Genomic DNA, 22,316 nt, shown 5'->3' on the forward strand with positions numbered 1-22,316 from the left:
TTCCTCAAGTCCCGCCTCCGATCTCCCACTCTTGGCTGAGTCAAATGATTGAAAAGGGAAAATTACTCTGGATTTAGCTTTTAGCGCATTTTACAACTTTTAGACTCTAATGATTTTATTAAGGTCTATAAAAGTCTTCGTACTGGATAGTTTAGTTGGCAAAAAAAAAATTATACGCTGATTTACAGACGTCTTTTTCCCAATGTAAGTCAATGGGAAAAAGTATTTCCGTCCACAATGACGTCACATAAACTGTATTACCACCTATTGGCCACTACAGCCATTCCAGAAAATCGCTGTTTTCAGGTGCATTTGCTTCGTCTCCACATTTCTCGCGAGAGTCGGATACCGGAAGGGTTCGGACGTGTCATGTGATATGCTCTTTCTGGTGTTTGAGTAGCTATGTCAACATAATTCAATTTTTTAAAAGACTGGGTTTGAAGAGCGTCACGTTTTATCCAAAAGGACCTTTACAAGATGCAGAACGTTATAAACACGGTGAAGGGGACGGCTCTGGGTGTGGCTGAGTTTCTCACTCCAGTGTTGAAGGTAAGCTACATGAGCTAACGTTAGCTTGTTTATAGGTGGGGGCTTCTGTCAGATGTACATGCACACATTTTGAAAAGCTATCTAACGGTAACATTAATTGTTGTTATTGTCATTTTAGGCTTTCCGTGGATACAAGCTAATTACCCTCTTGTAAATGTACAGCTTAAAGCCTGCATATCCCTGTACTGTTTTGGTTCTGTTATCTTTATATTGTTCTCTATAATCGTTTTATTCTTATGTCTATGTTATTCTATTAATCCCAGGAATCGAAATTCAAAGAGACTGGAGTCATTACACCGGAAGAGGTGAGAACTAACTGTACTGTAGTTCTGTACTTGTACTTCAGTAAGAAATGGAAGTACTTCTAATTTACTTAGTATTTTCACACTGTGCTACTTTATAGTTTTACCTCACTAAATTTCTTATGCAAATGTTGTGCTTTTGACTTAATTTTACATATATATTAATACTAGTATATTAGTGTATATAGGATTATAGGTTGAGCTATTAAGTAGTGCATACAGTTATTTAAATAAATCCCACTTTTACCAAGTTCAACATTGAAGTGATGAACATAATACAAGTTAGTACAATAATTTGAAGTATATGGTACTTAAATGTGCCTTTCTGCACAATGAAGGCTTTTGGTACTTAAAGTATAGCTTGATTCTAATACTCTTTTAACCTTTACTCATTTGAATGTACTTGTATCTTGTATTTTGACACTGTAGGATTGCTACTTTTACTTAAATGTTCTTTCCACCTCTGCAATTAGTGTAGTATTTCTTTACATTTCTTTAAATATCTTCTCAAAATCCTGCAGCTTGTTATCTAAATATACTTTTTATTTGTATTTTAGTTTGTAGCAGCGGGAGATCATTTGGTTCACCATTGCCCCACATGGAAATGGTGAGTGTCCACTTAGAGGTGAATCACAGATATATGAGTTTCTGATGGTAAGATCCCCTTACACGGGAAATATGATTATTAGCTCTTGAAAGCTGAGATCAAATATAAACTTTGAAATACACCACTGCAGCACTACTCAATGAATGTATGTCATTATTTTATCACGTTTACCTTTACCACGGAGGTGAGCTCATACACTGGAGTGGAGCTGGGTACTGTTGGTAGTAACTTTAGTAATGTGGTGGTTGCTGGTAGTAATGTGAGTGCAAGGATAAAAGAAACAACTATTGTCATTGAACTACACATCGTTGTACAACTCATTTCAGTTATAGTCCCATGTTTGTATGGGATTGCCTAACCCCTGACACTCATTTTTATATTATTTTTTTAATGCAAAACCTTAAGTCCACCAACACTAAGTAAAATAATTATTATATTTCAGCTCATTCAATTCCTCTTTGATATAAATGCTCAACAAACCTGCAACTGTGGACCTTAAATTGTTAAAGTAATAAGTGTATATGTCTTGGTTTCCATCTTCCTTTAGGGCTAGTGGGGAAGAAGTCAAGGTAAAGCCATATTTGCCGCAGGATAAACAGTTTCTCCTGACACGCAATGGTAGGTGGATTTGAAATACAATTCCATTATTGTAAAGATTCCTTTGTTACTTAACTTCCAGCATTACTTCCTCTGGTGTGTGTTAACTGTGTGCTGACGATGTGTTTGATGTCTTTCAGTTCCTTGTTACAAGCGTTGTAAACAGATGGAGTATTCAGATGAGCTGGAAGCCATCATTGAAGAGGATGATGGAGACGGGGGCTGGGTGGACACGTACCACAACTCAGGTTGGTCACCATCAACATCCATACATTGCATATATCCAGAGCATTTCATCTATGCTATAAAACTGTGACCTGACATAACACAACCAGACAAACTTGGAATTCCCTACATTTACACATTTGAAGAACTGAAAGCTGGCCTAGACTTTCCATGCTTTTTGAAATAATGATGAAGAACATGACTCTGCTTTGTTTTGGCAGGCGTGTTAGGAGTCACAGATGCTGTACGAGACATTTCCCTGGACAATAATAAGGTATGCTTTAAAATGTCTGTGATTTTTCTTTTCTGATTGAACACAATGCGGAATCCATGAAAGCCAAGTATATTAGTATACCTAGAGCTGGTGTTACAATGGTAGGCAGTATCTCCTCACAGCAAGAGGGTTCTGGGTTTGAACCCACTCAAACAGCATTAGGAGAGCAGTTTCTATGGATACGATAAGGCAGATCTTAGATAGGACCATAAAACAATCTTTTCTTTAGACAATAACAGGACAGTTTGACCCTGCCAGGGACAGGACTGCAGTGTATTCTAGTTTGATGTTGATTATGCTCTTATAGGGAGTGGTTATTATGAAGGACAGGGGAAGAGACCTTCAGAGTGGGTTGGGGCAGAGGACATTAAAGTCACGATGAGCCACTAAATACTAATATAAGATAAGATAAGAGGTGCGTTATGGATCCCAAATTGGGAAATGTTTGCGTTGCAGCAGCATCAAAAACAACAAAACAAAACAAGGCATTGCACATAAGTAGAAATAAACAATACTAGGATTTAAACATCTCAAAATAGAATTAAAGCAGCATTAAGAAGAAGAATATATACAGTAGTCCGTGAAGATAAAAAAATCTATAAACTTTGAAAATAAAACACTATTGAAGGCTTTAGACACAATATAAAGCAGGATATTATTAACATGTAATATCTAGTTTTATAGTCTTATCTCTCTTTGGGTTTCTCTTAAGGATGCTGGTTCAACATTACAATATATGTAAATCAGCAGATGTGTAATGTGTGTAAAATTGTCCCACAAGAGTGTAGGGAATGGAATATTCAATTCAATGTAAAATGTACAGTGTATTAAATATGAATGTAAAATATCAACCTGGAAATTAGCAGAATATGACCTTTAGGTACAATTCTGAGGTACTTTTACATTTTGCTATTCACCACATGTTGGAAGCTAGTATTTTTATTGTATCTATCTATTTATCTGACACTTTGTTACTTTTTATAGATTCAGATTATTAGCTAATACAAAACAAATATATATATATATTGACATTACCAGATGTGATGAATCAATAATCAAAATCTAGTCATTTATCGTGTATGATTTATGGGCCATTACAGATCACAAGTACTTCTACTTTTGGTACTTCAAGTGTATTTTGATGCTGATGCTGATGCAGTCCTTTTCACTTTCTACTTTTATTGAAGTCAAATATATTCTTCCACCTTTTCAATTTGAATTCCTCTAGGACAACAATATGAATGCCAAGTCTGCAGCATGTGGTGATGATGAAGATGATGAAGAAGAGGGAGAAGCAGCCGATATGGAAGGTACTTAAATCCTACGAGTAATGAAGCATTTTTATTTGGTTTTTCAGACAGTCTCACATTGTTCCTATTGCTTCTTTTCAGAGTACGAGGAGAGCGGCCTGTTGGAGACGGATGAGGTAAACGTCTCGATGTGTCGCAGCTTGACTTTTATTCCCCCCCAGTTCAACCCGCCCCTCACGCTTCTCTCCTCTGTGTAGGCCACCTTGGACACCAGTAAAATGGTTGAAGCCAAAGCAGAGCCGGGGAGTGAAGATGCCATCCTTCAGACGAGAACATACGACCTGTACATCACATACGATAAATACTACCAGACCCCTCGACTCTGGCTCTTTGGATATGATGAAGTATGGGAGCCCCTTTGTTATAAAGCAACATTAAACTCACCAGAGACAGGAGCTTAGTTTTTTTGCCAGCATTCTGAACCCGGAAATGTTGAGTACCCCAATTTGTTTATGTTATAGCACGGGTCCCGAGCACATGCCGGGTGCTAACCTGCATATGTTGGGCAATTTGCACGATTTACATAAGTTGCATTATTAGCATATGCAGACAATAGCTAAAAAAGTGGCTTAGACGATTTTGGTGTGGTTTTTGAGGTATATTGAGGATGTTGAATCAATTTCTTACATTTTTGGGGTTAAAAATTGCAGTTTTGGGTCCCTTTAAACATTTAAAATCAACCCAAAATTCATAAAAATCAACCCACGTGGAGTACAAACGGACACTTTCTGGTTAAAACTGCAATTTTCTATCCTTAAAATCTCCGAAATGTATTCAGCATCCTCTAGAACTCCGAAAAATAAAGCTGTGGTTAGCGTTGTTTCCACATACACTTTTAACTTTCTGCTCATCAAGATGTTTTGTCCCCCAGGATAGACATCCTCTGTCTGTAGAACAGATGTACGAGGACATAAGCCAGGACCACGTGAAGAAGACGGTCACCATTGAGAACCACCCCAACCTTCCCCCCCCTGCCATGTGCTCAGTCCACCCCTGCAGGTGAGTAACACACCCCCCTCTCTTTCTTTAGATGCACATGTTGCACCACCCTTCCTATTTGTATTTGTCTCTTCACAATGTTGAGATAATTAAGCAATAGCTCACGACAGGCCGTGGTATATGCTCATTATATCACAGCTAAGGGGAGTGGTTCGGCCCGACGCGAAGCGGAGGGTCGACAACCCCCTGCAGGCAGTTTGCTTTTCGGGCCAACTGTATACTGTTTATCTCAGACGCGGAGGGATACTGAGTTGTTGTGAATAGTAACTTACAATTCTACCCGTGGTATACGCTCAGTATACCACGGCTAAGAACCAATCAGATTGCTTGATTTGGCTTGTCCGTTTTATAATGGTTCACATGCCGTTACTTTTACTCTATAGTGATGATAGTATGACTAAAAATGTGAATGTTTCCCACAGACATGCTGAAGTGATGAAGAAGATCATCGAGACAGTGGCAGAAGGAGGAGGAGAGCTGGGAGTGCATATGTATCCTTTCATGGTGATAACATGTCCTCTTCTTATGCAACCATTTTGATTGACTGTTATTGTGGTACTATGGACAAGTATTTACTAGTTGTGTGGAGTGTTACGGTTATTGCGAAGTTGATTTCCAGGAACTTTAAACAGCCATGCGACTTCAATGTATTTATAGTCTAACAGATTTTAATTTCTGCCGGTTTAACTTAGACTTAAAAAATCATAAAGTGGTGTTAATATGTGGATATTATCCCGCTGAAGAAAACTTGTAAGTATCATAAACGTGTGTTTGCCACAGATCTTTTTTCATACAATATTTCAGAATCCAATAGACGAATCCCCTTGCGAGGCTAAGTTCCGGGTTGGCTTACAGAAATGTTGTGTACCAACAATATGCTCTTAGCACCAACATACCATCATGTGTCAGTGTATGTGCCTTTGTGTTTTCCTTAACCGCAGCGTTCAGGTATCTGCTCATTTTTCTCAAGTTTGTCCAGGCTGTCATTCCCACAATAGAATACGACTACACGAGACACTTCACCATGTAGCTTCACAAGTGTGCTTCTGCTAATGCGTCATTGGAAAGACGGGCTCTTCAGCCTATATGTCCAGAGGATATCTGGTTTTTGGAGTGTTTAAGAACGTTGGAGGTGTGTGACAAAGCTGTGTGTTAAAGGAACAATCAGAACATATGTGTTTGTCTGTGTGGATACATGTGTGCTGTCTAACTGATACTCTATGGCAGGAAAAGTCAGAGCTGTCTTATTTTCATGTTTGTATTGTTTTATTTCACCACTTGAAAATATATAAATGTAAAATAAACATACTTGGAACTATTTATAATTAGCCTGGAAGCTAACCACATGTATTTTGGTTTCACAACGTTGGCTCATAGTCTTACTTCTGGTCTTTGTGCTAAGCTAGGCTAACCACACCTCTGAACTGGACAACACTGATTTTGATCTGACTCTGGGAAAGACTGCAGACGAAGCTTGTTCCTAAAATGTTGGGCTCTATGTCTGAGGTTTCTCTACAGGTTTACTGTTGCGACCACAAAGTAGGGAAATCTCAAGTTCTTGACACTCACCCCATTCCACACTGCTTGAAATATAAGAGTCCATATCAAGAAAATAATACACATTGGTAGTTCAAATGTTAGCATCATGACTCATAAATTAGAAGAATAACACATTTCCTACAGCCAAACACGTTCTTTCACTGAAAACAGCTCTCTGCTGCTGCTGGAAACTGATGGATGAGAAGGGTGGCACTGAACCAAAACAGTAAAGATAGGGACCATACAAACCAAATCATTGAGCCCTACATTAAGGTCCTTCACTGCCTTTAGTCATCTGTTTATGAACATCTGTTTCTTGTACAACTACACATAATATATTCAGAGAAAATACATCAAATCTGTGCACAGCTATTGCTATGAAAGTTTCTTGCTTACTTCCTTTCTTGAATGTCGAATAATTCTGCTACCATGCCCCGCAGCAGTGCTTATTATTGCTTCCATTCTGGTGCACTTTGTAGAAGGCATGGCTGAACTCTGTTGTTGTAAATGGGCTTTTTATGCCGGTTTGTCTTAATACTTCATTCTCTGAATGTGTAGATGGCCAGACCTTTTGAATCATACATGGTTCTTGTGGGAAGCTCCTATGTTTTCTTGTGTCTAACTTAAACTTTGGACAATATCCCTCCTGTGTAGCTTGTGTCAGAAGCAGAGATATTTTTCAAATAAGAGCTGTGTGAAGGCTGGCTCTAATGTGCAGCATTTTACCCTAACAAATTAATTATTTTATTGTCATAAGTCTCTCTATGTACTTCAATAAATCCTTCAATTAATATCTGGTGTAGTTTATTGAAACGATTTTGATTCATATCCTACAGTAACATATGTCTAACAGTACTCTCAACTACATAAAATATAATGCTCGCTTTGCTTGTATTCTGTTGGTTCAATGAAATATTCACATAATAAAGAATTTATCAAATATTGCAAAAAGAAGATATGCTTACTTTTTTGGGCTTTGGTGGGTGTGGGCATGAGTCTAAAATCCTTATTTCTACACAGAGTTTAGGTAAACGGTCCGGATAAAAGAAAAAACATACAATACTATATTAGAACTTTACATTTGGTATAGGTTTTAGCGGGGACGTGCACAGACATTTGGAGGGGCTATTGCTCTAAACTGGAAAAAGGGCCTCCCCCCGAAAAAAAACATAAGACCTTTTGAAGATTCTAACTTGTTTTTAATGTAAAAGAAACCAAACGATTTTTAAATTAACTAATTTGAAGAGTAATTCACATTATCATCTCATAACAAAATAAGCTAAAAAACTTGCATTCGGTAGTTCATAAAAGGAAAACCAGGGACTTTTTTAGTTTTGTGGTCCATATCTCATTAAAATATCTAATGTTACTAACTATTAAAGAGAACATGGGGACAATTCTGTCTTAATGTAGTTTGACCATTGTAACTGCTGTGCAGACATACTGATAAAAATAGGGCTTCTAACTAATTACCTTAAAGGGCCCATGTCATGGCCATTTCCACTGATCATAATTACATTGTTGAGGTATACTAAAATAGATTTATACTGTGCAATTTTCCAAACTCACATTGGTTTCGCATACAGCATCTCTGTCAAGCATGTGTATTCAGCAGTATTCACTTTCTCCACTAAACGACTCGTTGGAGCTCTTGCCCCCCCCTCCCTGTGAGCCTAGTGTGCTCCGATTGGTCAGCTCGGCCACTCGTTCTGATTAGTCAACCACCAGAGAGGCTGCGCCCATGTCTAACAGTGCTTTTCCCGGCTGCTCTCAGCGTAACATCAGTCTTATCATGGCGTCGGCACAGCCGTATATTTTATATACATATATATTTTTAACTGTTATAGAAGAGTGTGACGGCCCCAGGGCCTTTGTCTTACGATGGGGTGGAGCTGAAGAGGCTAATCAGCACGATCACGGACACCTCCGGACACTACGGCCCCAGTCTCTCTCCAAAGCGGCTGCAGGAAGACTAACTCTGCGATCCTCTCAACCACCTATCTCTGCATTTATCACAATAAATGTGCCGTGGTTTTGTAAACTCGTGTATGTCTCCTTGTCTTTGTGGCCTACGAGCCGCTCATAACAAAGAGTAAGTTATTTTTACCCGTTATAAACTACTACTGTTTGATGAGAAATCAAATCATGGTTTGCTATATATGAATTCAGGGAAGAAAGGATAGGCCTACTAAGTATTTCCATTAAACTTTATTTTTAGAAATGTACAAAATGAACATAAATATACATATATACACGGTATATCATCCATTCCTCCTCCTTGCATCTTGCCTGCGCACAGTCGGTGCGGTGCCTTTTAGCACGACGCCTCAGTAGTAGTAGAAGTGCCTTTTAGCACGTCATGGATTGTCCGCCAGGATCTGGCTGGACGAAATCAAATGCAAATCACAAAATATTAGAGAAACTTAGTTGTTTTAGATTCGTTAGTAGTAGTTGTGTAATGAACAGCTTGCCTGCTAATATGCTAACCTAGCTTTGTTTACCTTGGTAGCTAACACGATATGAACGTTAGCTTGGAGGAAAGGCAACTATAATGCAGTGTAATAAAACTACTATGAACAAAAGCTAGTGGTTCATATTAGGCTAGCAATAACGTGTTTATAATTGCAATCGTATACGGGTATTCTGCTACCATACAATGTAACTTGCATGAATACATTGTTTTGCGCTAGCATACAGCTAGCCTCGTTAGCTACATGCAGTATATGTACGGTCACAATGTACGGTAAATCACAGTACAGTATACTGTATGAGTATTCCGTGTGTGTGAATGCAGACATTCTCCTGCTATGAGATACATGTATGCAAGGCCATCTGCTGATATTAGAGTTGATATATGGAAACTCTAGCAACTTAGTTAGCACAGTTAGCACTGTGTCAATGGCTTAGCAGTCCAACACAGTTTACACATTTAAACAGTCTTGTTTGATAAATACACAAATAACAATGCAAACTTACAGGTTGTATACCCAGATCTTCCCCTGCTCCAAACGGTCCAAACAAGCTGTGCATATCCGGCCTCAAACTGGGCAATGTTTTGGAAGCTTTCGTCTGTGAAATGCCGGTTCTTCGAACCTCTGGAGGAGGAACACGCCGCTGCTGGTGTGGCCATAGCTCTTCGGGATTGGTCCATTTCGTTCCGGGTACCGCATGACATCAGGCGGTACCCGGAAGAATCAAATGGGCAGTGACGTATCTCCAACGAGGCGTTTTGGGGAGGTATTTTCTGTGTTAGAGTTTTACTCGCTACAGGGTGTACTTTGAGGGTTTTGACTCTGCACACCGTTTACATGCATAAAAACCTTCATAACACACAAGGGGACGGGTAATAACCGGAAAAGCATGACATGGGAGCTTTTTAAATAAACTCACTAATTAATGAAACCAGTTCAATACGCATTATTCTTATTCTTATCATTCTTTATCAGCGCAGTAACGGTACGGTATCTAATTACTTATTTATTTAGTATTCCATAACTTCATAACAGAGATGGTCAAACTGAAGTAGAGACATGGCAGAAATCCTACAATGAAGCGGGACAGTGAAGTGTTCTCCTGAGAGAGGGCGATCAAGAGAAGAGAGAGAGGGTGAGGGAGTTTACAGATGAAAAGACACAGAAAGACAGAAGCACAATAACAAGTATATTTAGGTGTTTTTTTGTAAATAACAGACGGTGTCAAGAGAAAGATAAGTCCCCTGGTTTGTCGCCTATACTCTAACTGCCATGAGAAAACTCAAAATTAATTTTCCAAAATCTGACACTGGAGGTGGTCTTTAACGCACCGGCAGATGACAGCGCTGACAAGGTGTGTTTTATCGCAGCGAGACGCTACAATACTAATTGTGGGTTTATCATGTTGATTCGGCCACAACAGAAAAAAATAAAAATAAACTCTCGTTCTCTCCAGCTGGTGTGCTAATAGTTGCAGTTGCACACTAAGGCCAGCAGGGGGCGGTGGTGTACAGCACACAGTGACACCAACAGCACCACCAAAGAAGCAGCAGCAGCAGCAGTATGCCGTCAGTCAGCAGCGTGCTGTGGAGGTCATGCTTGGGACTTGAACATGTCGGTGCTGGAGCCCACTCTCCTGCTCTGTGTGTTCGGCTTCTTCTCCAGCCTGCGACCGTCGGAGCCCTTCCTCACCGCCTTCCTGCTGGGCCCGGACCACAACCTGACGGAGGAGCAGGTCAGTTAGCTAGCCGGGCAAAAGGCTATATTAGCCCTGACTGCTGTTACTTGCGTTACTGACTGACGCAATACTAAATACAATTAAGCATGTGATGTTAATTATGTTTTACTGTTGTGCGAATTTATCAATTTTCCTAGTATACGTCCTATTGAATTAGCCTTTTACTTGTTTATACGGAAGAGGAAAAAGTAAAGATGTGACCAAAAGTAACACAAAGTTCAGACTTTACTCTCAGAATTCAGATTTTTCCCCCCTGGACAAATAATAATAATGTTCTCAGAGAATGTTTTTTTTATCTCAGAATTCTGACTTTTTTTCCTACAGAATTCTGAGATCATTTGTTTCTCATGTGGCCCTTATCCTCTTCCGTATATTTACATTGAAGGCTACTGATATTGGAGTCACGGAAACAAGACACTTCATAATAAAGTCATGTCAGAATTCTGACTTTTTTCTGTGAATTATTTTTGCTTTCCAAAAACTCTTCTCACGTGGCCTTCTCACATCCTCTTCTGTATTAATGATATATTTGTAGCCCAAGAAATTTTTCTGTGAATGTCACACCACAAGAGCTCTTTGTTTCAGAATGCATTGACACACTTTCCTCTTGCTCAACATGTTTCCTCATCATGTCCCTGTGCAGGTGTAGGCTACATCTGAAGGGAAAACCTCTGACTAACATGCAGTTGGGTGTGCATAAAATTACATATGCGTGTTACTTGTAATGTCTACAATTGGCAGCAGTCCCTATTGAGCACACTGTTAAGGTGTTGAGAATAACTTCATGATGATATATCACAGGTCCCACTGTTTAATAAGAGTAGCTAGAGGCCCTCATGCTCAAAGAAGAGGATATTCAGTGCCATTGTTGGACTTGTTATGGCAAAAGAAAGCAATAATTTGCAGTTATGCAACAGTTTTACTGCTCCGACCCACTTTTAATCAATGTAGGCTCTATGTCAGGGGTGTCAAACTCAAATACACAGTGGGCCAAAATTAAAAAATCGGTACTAGTAGAGGGCCGGACTGGTTCAATGTTTATTGCAGAACTTATTGAAATGAACTCATATTAAACCTGGAACTAACAAAGCTTAAATGGTTGCATATAAAAACAACATTAAACATTAAATAATCAGTTGCATTCATTTCTTATGGCTCTATCTGCAGCTTTTCTGGAGTCATTTCTTATGATTACATTTTTCCACAGGCCAACAACAGCTTCAAAAAAACTATTTCCCTCAAAGAAAAAAACAAACAGGCCCTGTTGTCGCAAGAAAGAAAGTGCAGAAGGAAACATCCATTGAAACTCAGTGTGCTGCTCTGTGATGCACACTAAGCCAGATACTTGGCATCTCATCTTGGGTGCAAGTTCATCAATGTTTGGGCTCAGGCTCTGAGTGGAGGAAATCCTCAGGATTGAGTGAAGGTGTGCGTGCAATATTACTAATAGTCATTAAAAATTATCCTGCGGGCCGAAATTAAATCCACCACGGGCCTGATTTGGCCCCCGGCCTTGTGTTTGACACATGTGGACTGAGTTTCTGAGATACTTTAACACTGCCAGAATAATCCCTCATTAATAGTCATATCCTTTTGGAATTCTGGTTAATCCTAAAATAATTACGTCCACCAAGTTAACAGAGAAAAAAAAAAGGTGGCGAGTTACTGTCAGATATCCATGTTTCATACAGTATCTAAAGTCATAGATATATTGGTTCATTTTTGCTATAGGTCAGGTTGAGGAATCATTCTTTACTCGCTGTTTCTCGTTTCTTATGGCTCAGGCATGTAGCCTTGGAGAGTTGCTGTTATCTCTTTCACAAAGAGGCAGCTCTGTCTCTTTCTATTGCCAGTTTATAAAATAGTGTATTGTCTAGAGACACCTGGAAGTCCAGATGATCAGATGTGCAAGTCCCTCTGGCAGACAACCTTGAGTTATGGACAAACAGTTCTATTGCCCTGCTTGTTTAGTCTTAATATGAAGAATGTTGATGTATTCTTTCTGAACCAGTTAGAATCTCTGACCGCTAAAGGTCTAAGCAAGTGATCTCGTTGTTTACTGCTCATGGAAAAGAACAAGGATCAACTCTGGATGGAATAATACAGGAGGTGGAGATTAGCTGTCTTGTGACTTAGGCTCCATTCCAATATGGCCCCTGCACCCTTTCACTCGACATCGAAGGATTCCCATGACTCTCAGAAGGAAAATAGAACAGCCATAATTAATTGGGGCCTTTTTTCATTTTTGTCAACATAAGCTATAATACTAATTAATGCAACCTATGCTAATTGTGCAAGCATAAACTAAGTGAATTCAAGATAAATGCAGTTGGAAAGTATGACTATCCTTCCTTCTGTTTCCATCAAGCCACTTAGACGACGTAAACAGACAGTTCTGGCGAGACCCCCATCACCCCAGCAACAAACTGTTCTGTCTGTTGGCGTCTGGCAGGCGTTACCGCAGCAACAGGACAAAGACCAGCAGCAGACCCAGAAACAGTTTCATCCCACAGACCATAAGACTGCTTAATGTCCCCATAAAGCATTCATCTCTCTTCATCTTACAATGAATTGATCTTAATTTCACTGTACAATATTTAATTTGACATGTTGTTCTTGTATATCTTATTCTGTTTTCATATATATAGACTCCTGCATTTACTTGGTCACTTACAACCTTCTCTGCATTATTTAGCTCATTGTATGTTTTTATTTTATAGTTTACTTCATCAGAATCAGAAACGGGCTTATCACCAGGTAGGTTGACACGTAGGAGGAATTTGACTCGGTGTCGTGGTGCATACATAAAAGTAAAACAAGAATTAAAAAACACAGATGGAGAACTATTTTAAGAACATAAAAAAGCAGTATTTACATTTAAACAGAATGGAATAAAATATGTGCAGTAAAAAAAATCGACATTACTTGCATATTGGCATCTTTCCCACAGGTTGCCCGTCTCTTTTGATACTGTCTTGACTTGAGGTCAGGATTTCTGTAGGTGGCCCTTCTCACAAAAGAAAAGTCTGTTTCTAACACTTCCTGTATGTGTTTTTTGCAGGTGGTTAATGAAATCTATCCAGTATGGACGTATTCCTACCTGGCGTTGCTGTTGCCTATCTTCCTGGCCACGGACTACCTGTGTTATAAGCCCGTGTTGGTGCTGCAGGCCACCAGCCTAGTGGTGACCTATGTGATTCTTCTGAAGGCGCGGGGCCTGCTGGCCATGCAGCTGCTGGAGTTCTTCTTCGGGCTGGCCACAGCCTCGGAGGTGGCGTACTACTCCTACATCTACAGCGTGGTGGAGCCGGCCCACTACCAGAAGGTGACGGGGTACTGCCGCAGCGTCACTCTGTTCGGCTCGGCGGCCGGCTCTCTGACCGGACAGCTGCTGCTCTCTTTGGCGAAAGTTCGGCTTGTGCACCTCGTCATCATCACTCTGGCATCATCCGCCGTGGCCTTCGTCGCTCCCTGGTTCCTGCCCATGCCCAAGAGGAGCTTGTTTTTCCACATGGGAGCGGGAGAGGGGGGGCCACGCAGCAGCACCACCCTGTTGGAGAAGGACTCGGAGAGAGAGCTGCCTCTGAACGGTGTCACCACAGTGAGTGACAGTCCTGCACAATAATCAATAACTCATTTTAACTTAAAGGTCTCCTATTATACTATTTTTAAGCATATATTATAGGCCAGATATATAAAAATATATAAAAAAACATGTCTATGATGTGTTTTGCTCAAAATACCAAACAGATCGCCCATTCTAGCCATGCCTCATATCCCTCTATTTCAGCCTTGTTAGAGAAGTGCTGATTCTGGGTCCGTAGCTTTAAAAAAGAAAAAAAGAAAGAGGGGGCGGAGCTTATACAGGAGAATTCTAACCAGATACTCCGATAATGCCCCCGTTTTTAGAGATTTGGGTAGGGAGGAACAGAGAGAGGGTTTTGTGTTCTGACACTTTGTGAGTTCCCCCGACACACCGGGGACACGATCATTTTGCATGATGGGAGACCTTTTTGAATTGAATTGACAGTCTGCTTCACAGCTCACATGATCCGTATTCCTCTGATGAAATGTGAATAACTTGACCTCCCTCTCTCCATGCAGATATCCAGTTCCTCTGAGACAGGAAGTCGGGGCAGTGGATTTGTGAAGGTGTTACGGATTCTCTTTGACGACTTCCTGCAGTGCTACAGAAGTGGGCCCCTGTTGGCCTGGTCTCTGTGGTGGGCTCTGGCCACCTGCGGCTACTTCCAGGTGGTCAACTACGCCCAGGCCCTGTGGGAGAACGTCCGTCCATCCCAGGACTACGAGATCTACAACGGCTACGTGGAGACGCTGTCCACACTGCTCGGTGAGGGCGCCGATTCATCAGGTGAAAAGTTGTGTAGCCATTTTGTTTTAGAGAGTGTCTAACTTCTTTTCTCTCCACAGGGGCCATGGCTGCTCTGCTGGTGGGCTGCCTGCCTCTGAGCTGGACTCAGTGGGGGGAGCTGGCTCTGTGTGTGCTCTCCCTGCTCATGGCTGTGTGTGTGTTTGTCATGGACACCGTGAGGAACATCTGGATGTGTTACGCCTCATACATCTTCTTCAGAGCCACCTACATGCTGCTCATCACCATGGCTACGTGAGTATCAAGAGACAATGAGCATGTTTATTTAGATTATTGTAAGACTGAAAGGAAGAAGACACAGGTTTTTGGCAACATCTTCATTATCTGGAACACTCTTAAATGAACCCTAAGGCTTCACAGGTAAAGACTTAAGGATAAAAAGGGAAGGGGAAAAGTAAAACTTGTATCCAAATTGTAGCAATCATTGACTTTAATGTCTCAAAATTAGACATAAGCAGTGGCGACTGGTCATTAGGGGCAGGTGGGGCACAGCCCCACCTAGTGTCAGCAGAAAGTATTACAAATAATGATTACAAAAATGCAAAAAAATAAATAAAAAAATATATAAAATATATTTTAAGATCATGTTTAATCATCTGATTCGTCTGTACATTGCTGTTTTAGTCTGTGTTCTTCTAATTAGTGTGTCTACAGTCACAGTGTGTGCCTATTGAGCTGTTTAGAGCCATGTGGGACAAAACCTGATTATGCCCCTTCCTCTCGCTGTGAAGTGAACGTGACTGTAAAAACTACACTGCGCATGCTCAGAGTATTTTGTAATGAAATGTGTGTGGCAAAAAAATAATGACCAGAGGGGCATGGAGCTACCATCCCCACCATACGTCATCTCAAATCATTCAGAGCTGATTGGCTGTAAGTACGTGTGCCGCGAAAAGTGTGCTGTGTGAAGAGGAGACGAGAGAGCTGCAGTGGCGCGTCCTAAAACCAGGAAGTAAGCACAAAAAAGCAATGAGATTTCTCCAGAGGATTTTAGAAAATAGCTCGAAATAAGATCTGTGGGAAACGTACCTGTTAGATAAATGCACGTTTTGATTAGCCGGATAACATCCACATGTCTACCCTACTTTTATAATTTTTTTATCATAAATCTATGGATTAGATTTATGATAGACTTTTGAAACTACAAGAACATAAGGAGGACTTTTACAAAAAAGTAATAGAAATGTTTGTCCAGAAGGATAGGCAAATGGACTTCATCTTCAAGTCAAGGTAAGACCGCCATTTTATTGAAAATGGGATCTTACTAAGAGAGAACAATTCAATATTTAAATGATAAAATTACATTTTTTTGGGTATCCTTTTGTTGAACTGTCTGTTTAAAATTAATCGAAGCATCAGACAAAAAAAGCTTTTGAAAATAATATTATATTTTGGTTTAGGTCAAAATATAATATTTGTAAACCTGAAGAGTCAGTGCCAGTGCCTCACCAGCCATGAACCTCACTGCACGTCACTGCAGAAGCTTATATATAGACATCTAAGTTTTTTGTGCCCCACCACTTTTGTACATATAAAAACGCCACTGGACATAAGGTCCACAATAAGAAGCACATTCATCTCTATGTGCTTTAATATGATTTGAAAAGTGTGGGAACGAGCCACTTAAAACCAAACATGAGCTGAATGGAATCATCAGGGGCTCTTGTTCTCCTTCTGCTTTCCTTTCTCTTAAGTGATGATTGTTTAGTTTGAGCAATAGGTCACGGGTGGATTTCGCTTTCTGAGCAACTGAGTATTATTTTAATTGTTTTAAAGTCATTGGAGACACTGGTCTTAACCTTCCTCACATTTTGAATAAACCTTCCCTTGTCCCGTCAGATACCAGATCGCAGCCAGCCTCAGCATGCAGCGCTACGCCCTGGTGTTCGGAGTGAACACTTTCATGGCGCTACTGCTGCAGTCGCTCCTCACCGTGGTGGTGGTGGACTCCGTCGGCCTCGGCCTCGATGTTTTCACACAGGTGACAAATCAGATTTCACAATATCAATATTGCCAAATACCAAAGATACCTAAGTTTTGTGTTAGAAATGTTTAGTACCCCAGCACATAGAAACTGACGGATGCTAACTTGCATATGTTGGGCAATTTGCACAATTAGCATCAATTGCATTCATTAGCATTATTAGCATTATAGCCTACAGTATGTAGACAATAGTTCTACAATGGCTTGGCCGATTTTGGAGTAATTTGGGGGGTTATTAAGGGAGCTGAGAATTCTGAAATTTCCAGGATCAATAATGGCAGTCTTAACCAGAAAATGCCAATTTCTGTACTCTGGGGACTGATTTTGATTCAATTTAGAAGATTTAGGGCAGTCTGGATCATTTGGATCTATCTATTTATTTGTAAAAATAATTGTTATTATATGTTATATTTATCTTGTGCGCTCTATATCCAAAGATTGCAACACTACTCATGGTAGTCAAAATCCGTCCACTGAGTACAAATATGGCCACTTTCTGGTTAAAACTGCCATTTTTGATACTTAAAATGTCAGAAATCGATTGAGCATCCTCAATAATCCATAAGTAATATATTATAAGTCATTTTTTTTTACTATTGTCTGCATAGGCTAGAACGCACTTATGCTAATTGTGCAAATTGCCCAGCATATGCATCGGGCTGTCTCTGTGCTAGGGACCTGTACTATACATTTTTAATATAAAACTTTGGGCTACTTTCTGGGGTCACTATGCCCACATGTTGGCCATGCTATTTCTCTACACCCCGCAGGGTTAATTTACTAACTACCTTGTTTCCTTCCCTTAGTTCCTCATCTATGGCTGCTACTTTGCTGTCATTTCTCTGGTGTTCCTCCTCGCTGGTGTGTGCAAACTGGCCTCCAGGAGGCGCTGCAGGCAGGGGGGGGCTGACAGCCCAGAGTCAGACTCTCCTTCAACACAGGATGCCAGCTCCACTAGATAGGCCTTTATCATAGGTATCAATTATCTTGATATGCTTGTAGTGATGGGAATTCCGGCTCTTCTTGGTGAGCCGGATCATTTGGCTCGGCTCACCAAGAAGAGCCGGCTCTTTCGGCTCCCAAACGGCTCTTCAGTTTACCACATATTATACCTTTTATAATTCAATCAAATGTAGCCCTGTTTTGACTCATGATTTATATGTGTACACATATCACTTACATTATTCAATACATCCTTTGTACTGAAGTATTCAAAAGTAAAAATTACATGTTTAATATCAATTATTTGCTGTGGCCAGTTTTCATTGCATTTACAGACCCTTGTATCTCTCTGATACCACCCAATGAATGCACTGACTTGCTTGAACCACGCTACACAAAGCAGATAGCAACACCTATAAAAAACCAGAGGTGACAGGGCTTTCAGTGTTGCAGCTCCCAGACTGTGGAACAGCCTCCCAGTACATATCCGGACTGCTGAGTCTATTGAACTTTTTAAATCTCAGCTAAAAACTCACCTCTTTGCACTGGCTTTTAATACTAGTTGAACATTACATTTTTACATTTGTATGTGTTTTTTTTAAATATTTTTCTAGTTATTGTGCTTTTTATCATGTTTTTAATTATTGTTTTATTATTGTACTCCCATTGTGTTATTTAATATGTATTGCCTGTACAGCACTTTGGTCAACTGAAGGTTGTTTTAAATGGGCTATATAAATAAATAAAGATTGAGATTGAGATAAAAACTTAAGCATAGACATTTAAAAAAAGGGGCTACTGTATCGACATTTTAAAATTATATTTAAAGAAAAGGCCCTGACAAAACAGCAGGGCTCTATTTCAGTATTAACTATAGAAAAAAAGACAGCAACAGCTGGCATCAAATCTTTGCTGAGCCCAAGGATAATCATAAATAAATAACATAGTGAAAATAAATATATTGCAATGCTCAGTACAGCAGCATCCAACAGTCTCTAATCCTTGGATATTACATGTCACTGCATGCATGCACGGAGCAGCTGTAGCGCGGAGATCATCATATCATTCTGTCTTGTATTACTTAACAACAAAATAACAAAAAAAAACGGCTCGTTCGCGGGCGCGAGCCGGCTCCCGTCGTTCACTTAAAAGAGCCGGCTCTTTGAGCCGGCTCGTTCGCGACCGACACATCACTATATGCTTGAGCACCATGGGTTCACGGAAGAGGGTTAGTGCCACATAGGGCTGCACGATTTGGGGAAATAATCTAATTGCGATTTTTCTGACAGATATTGCGATTCGATTTGCGATATGTTTTTTTTAAGCGACCCAACGGAAGTTTATTGTAAAATGCGGCCATATCTCCGGCTAGGAAGGTCGTATCAACGTGCTCCCGTCTCTAGCACCGCCGCAGCCCGAGCTACGAGTGAAAGAACTAAACTTACATGAAACTTCCCTAGCCCTCGTGCCACATAAGAAACATGTAGAAATGACTGCTGGTAGGAAATGTACAATGGGTTAATTCCAATAGGTTTGGTAAAAACCAACTTCCTGCTGCTTCTGAGTGAAGATACCTGAGAGAGCACATGTTCAGAATGACCAAAACGAGTTGCGTGATAATCACTCTTATGTTTACTCACACTTTTATTTTCATTCAAGTGTGAGTATTAAAAAAAAAGACTAGTAATGCAGCTTTAAAAAAACTGCTGATCACAGATGAAAGGCTTCATCGGATATATGATATTGAAAAATGTTTACGAATGTTCAGAATTCGTAAGAAGTCAGTGCCTTAATGTCAAGGCAATAGCTAAATGAACACTAAGGATGGTTCCTTCCTAACGGTACTGCTGCTCTTGTGTTACTGCGACACCAGCCTTTATTCTGAAGAAACTGTTTTTGTTATTCCCTTGTGTAATTGCATAGATTGTGTATTGGAGTTTATCAATATGAATCAATGTGACTGACAGTATATTATATTGTTTGATGTTACCCTGTGGGGATCATGGATGTTTAATAGATGGATTTATACGAAATGTACTTATGTATGTTAGAATTGTATACATGTTTATTTAAGTTCAAGTTTTTAAGCTCACTATCACTTCGATTTTTGACGTTGTAAATGCAACCAGTAGAAGTAAAAGCTAACGTCAGTCTATAGAAAAACGACACATGGCTGCGCACCACCACGGCTGATGTTGGGCTATAAAAGAACTACTACTGTAAAACAGAAATAAGTAAATGTATTTTAAGCATATGGCCTTTTGCTGTGCGAATGGGCCCCGCCCCGCTGCTGTAGTGCTCCACATGTTAAAGTTGTCTCATGGTGATCACACTGAACACAAATATCTAAACTATCTGCTGTGCCATGTGTGTGTGAATGTTTCCATTGACTGTTAAAATAAACAATAACTGTAGAATTCTTTGCACAATCTTTTACCTGCACTACGCAAAGTGAAACATTCCTAGTTGCTGTCTCTATGCAAAAATGATATGCCTAATAAACATAATATTTTGTTATGGGTGTGTGTTTTTACTGTTCCTTTCATTTCATTATATATTCAAATGGACAGAAATAACATCTATCCAATGTTGTAGCCACACTTCAGATTAACACTAATGTCAGCATGTTCATATCATAGCATGGTACTGTGAGCATGTCAAAATAAACACATTTGCTCATTAAAAGTAAGCTGGAATAGAAAAGTAGTAGAATGTTTTAGTTCTTGCCAAACAAAGCAGTTTATTAGACATGTTTAGCTTTAATTTAACAATAAATCCAAATAAACCAACATTTAATGACAGGTTTTAATGCTATATAATAGGAAAACAAGTGGGTGAATACTTTTGCAAGGCGGTTTACATGATGTGTAATCAGGTCATTTCCTGTTCCTCAGAAACACTGTCCTGTGGTCCTTTAAACACATAATGAATACACGTCCATTTCGATTTAATAGTAAAGATTCCATTCCTTTACCCATCACAGGCTGCTCGATGCCTTTGAGGGTGTGTGTGTGTGTCAGGTGAGGCTCCAGATGACAGTGAGCATGGACATGATGCCATTAAGGACAGCGACGCCAAAACCCATGTTGAAACCAGATGCATCTCTAGAAGAAAAACACAGATTCCTGCTTTTAAAATGTTGTATCCCTTAACTGCTGTCGGCTAGTGAGGTTATTCTGATCCACAATGATTGGATGTTGTTTAATATTCAGATATCAGTCTGATATATTGCTTTTTTTACCTGAAGTGTGCCGGTTTCAGCGGTTTTATGGATAAAATGCCAGGCTGGTACGAGTCCAGGTAGCTGAGGGTCCACGAGAAGACACAACAGATACATCCCACTGATACTGACAGCACCAGGATACTCCAAAAACCTACAAACACACACACTGAACAATTACTGTACATAATGATATATTGATACTTGTAATACAATACTCTATTCATGTGTTCAACAGATCAGTAAATCTGGGACTAAATGAACAAATCTCCATTTTTACCCAGCATCCTTTGTTCAGTCCCGTCCTCCCCTCTCACTCTTTCTGCACGCAGCTCTGAAACAGAAAAACTGAATTATGAGGAAAAAAATCTGACTTCTCAGAATTTTTAAAAACATTTTTCTGCAATGAGTACTTTTACCCCGAATACTTTAGGTAGATTTTCCTAATCATACTCAAATACTTTTACTTAAGTGCCATTCTTGATGCAGTACTGTAAATCTAGTATATTCACAGTTTGGTATTACAGTAGTAGCTACTTGTAGGCTACTCAAGTAAATACTCGGACTACTTTATCCACCACTGATTATTTGTAGCTTATAGTCAAGTTTCAGAAAACTGTATGTAAAAGTAGCAGTTTGCACATCATTGTGTGCGCGAGACACACCTCTGCTCTGTCCACAGGCGCACGCGCTTACCTTTGAGTATGGGGTAGATGAGAGCGCACACACAGCCCACAGCGGCCGCAGCTGCAGCGGAGCCCAGGACTGACAGCACGAGCACCGGCCACGGTTTAAAGCCGCTCCGGTTGGTGACCGTTGGTCCCGCTCTTCCACATTCATTCTCTCCTGACAGGAGACTCTCCCCGGGTCTCACAGAAGGACAGTCTCTGTGCTCCATGTCCGGAAATGCCTCTGAAAAGTTCCCCGTGCCTCTCTTGACGCACTTTAACGTAACTTGCTTTTACGTTATATTGGACAGATAGCGTATTAACTGACTCCTTTACGAGACAGACTATATGTGTAAAAAAGTGCACATTATAAAAATGACTGAGCGTCCCGGAGGAGCATCAGGAATGTTTAGTCCTTTAGTCGCACTTCCGCACACATAATTGTCCCTCGGGCTATTCCGTCACTGTAGTTGTATTTAGGAGAGGAGCATCCTATCAGAG

The 22,316-nt window shown here is 40.1% G+C and overlaps 3 protein-coding genes across 3 annotated transcripts; 2 read left to right on the forward strand and 1 right to left on the reverse strand.

The window, feature by feature from the left end:
• The first annotated feature begins 321 nt into the window (after positions 1 to 321).
• Positions 322 to 7,195, forward strand: atg3 (autophagy related 3). Its single transcript, XM_034124097.1, has 12 exons — positions 322 to 549; positions 813 to 854; positions 1,409 to 1,458; positions 2,006 to 2,076; positions 2,196 to 2,303; positions 2,502 to 2,554; positions 3,783 to 3,864; positions 3,946 to 3,980; positions 4,062 to 4,208; positions 4,736 to 4,863; positions 5,286 to 5,354; positions 5,812 to 7,195. The coding sequence occupies exons 1-12, from the start codon at positions 478 to 480 to the stop codon at positions 5,891 to 5,893; spliced, it is 939 nt and encodes a 312-aa protein (XP_033979988.1). The 5' UTR covers positions 322 to 477; the 3' UTR covers positions 5,894 to 7,195.
• slc19a2 (solute carrier family 19 member 2) lies at positions 6,349 to 20,444 on the forward strand. The gene is made up of 8 exons (XM_034124081.1): positions 6,349 to 6,402; positions 10,345 to 10,608; positions 13,673 to 14,212; positions 14,716 to 14,962; positions 15,043 to 15,235; positions 16,841 to 16,982; positions 17,792 to 17,977; positions 19,125 to 20,444. The coding sequence occupies exons 1-7, from the start codon at positions 6,349 to 6,351 to the stop codon at positions 17,945 to 17,947; spliced, it is 1,596 nt and encodes a 531-aa protein (XP_033979972.1). The 3' UTR covers positions 17,948 to 17,977; positions 19,125 to 20,444.
• A 269-nt stretch (positions 20,445 to 20,713) lies between these two features.
• On the reverse strand, positions 20,714 to 22,267 carry arl6ip6 (ADP-ribosylation factor-like 6 interacting protein 6). The gene is made up of 4 exons (XM_034124083.1): positions 21,844 to 22,267; positions 21,428 to 21,481; positions 21,169 to 21,301; positions 20,714 to 21,031 (listed from the first exon to the last, which is right to left on the reverse strand). The coding sequence occupies exons 1-4, from the start codon at positions 22,043 to 22,045 to the stop codon at positions 20,944 to 20,946; spliced, it is 477 nt and encodes a 158-aa protein (XP_033979974.1). The 5' UTR covers positions 22,046 to 22,267; the 3' UTR covers positions 20,714 to 20,943.
• Between the last annotated feature and the right edge of the window lie 49 nt (positions 22,268 to 22,316).

Source organism: Trematomus bernacchii, unplaced genomic scaffold, assembly GCF_902827165.1.
Source record: "Trematomus bernacchii unplaced genomic scaffold, fTreBer1.1, whole genome shotgun sequence".
NCBI classification, from domain to species: Eukaryota; Metazoa; Chordata; class Actinopteri; order Perciformes; family Nototheniidae; genus Trematomus; species Trematomus bernacchii.

Coding starts and splice junctions, on each gene's coding strand:
- slc19a2 (XM_034124081.1), top strand. CDS start 6,349: ATGTTGGGCTCTATGTCTGAGGTTTCTCTACAGGTTTACTGTTGCGAC. Junction 14,963..15,042: donor GACGCTGTCCACACTGCTCG/GTGAGGGCGCCG, acceptor TTCTCTCCACAG/GGGCCATGGCTGCTCTGCTG. Junction 16,983..17,791: donor GCCTCGATGTTTTCACACAG/GTGACAAATCAG, acceptor TCCTTCCCTTAG/TTCCTCATCTATGGCTGCTA.
- atg3 (XM_034124097.1), top strand. CDS start 478: ATGCAGAACGTTATAAACACGGTGAAGGGGACGGCTCTGGGTGTGGCT. Junction 2,077..2,195: donor GTTTCTCCTGACACGCAATG/GTAGGTGGATTT, acceptor GATGTCTTTCAG/TTCCTTGTTACAAGCGTTGT. Junction 2,304..2,501: donor GGACACGTACCACAACTCAG/GTTGGTCACCAT, acceptor TTGTTTTGGCAG/GCGTGTTAGGAGTCACAGAT.
- arl6ip6 (XM_034124083.1), bottom strand. CDS start 22,045: ATGGAGCACAGAGACTGTCCTTCTGTGAGACCCGGGGAGAGTCTCCTG. Junction 21,482..21,843: donor CATCTACCCCATACTCAAAG/GTAAGCGCGTGC, acceptor TTTCTGTTTCAG/AGCTGCGTGCAGAAAGAGTG. Junction 21,032..21,168: donor CTGAAACCGGCACACTTCAG/GTAAAAAAAGCA, acceptor TTTTTCTTCTAG/AGATGCATCTGGTTTCAACA.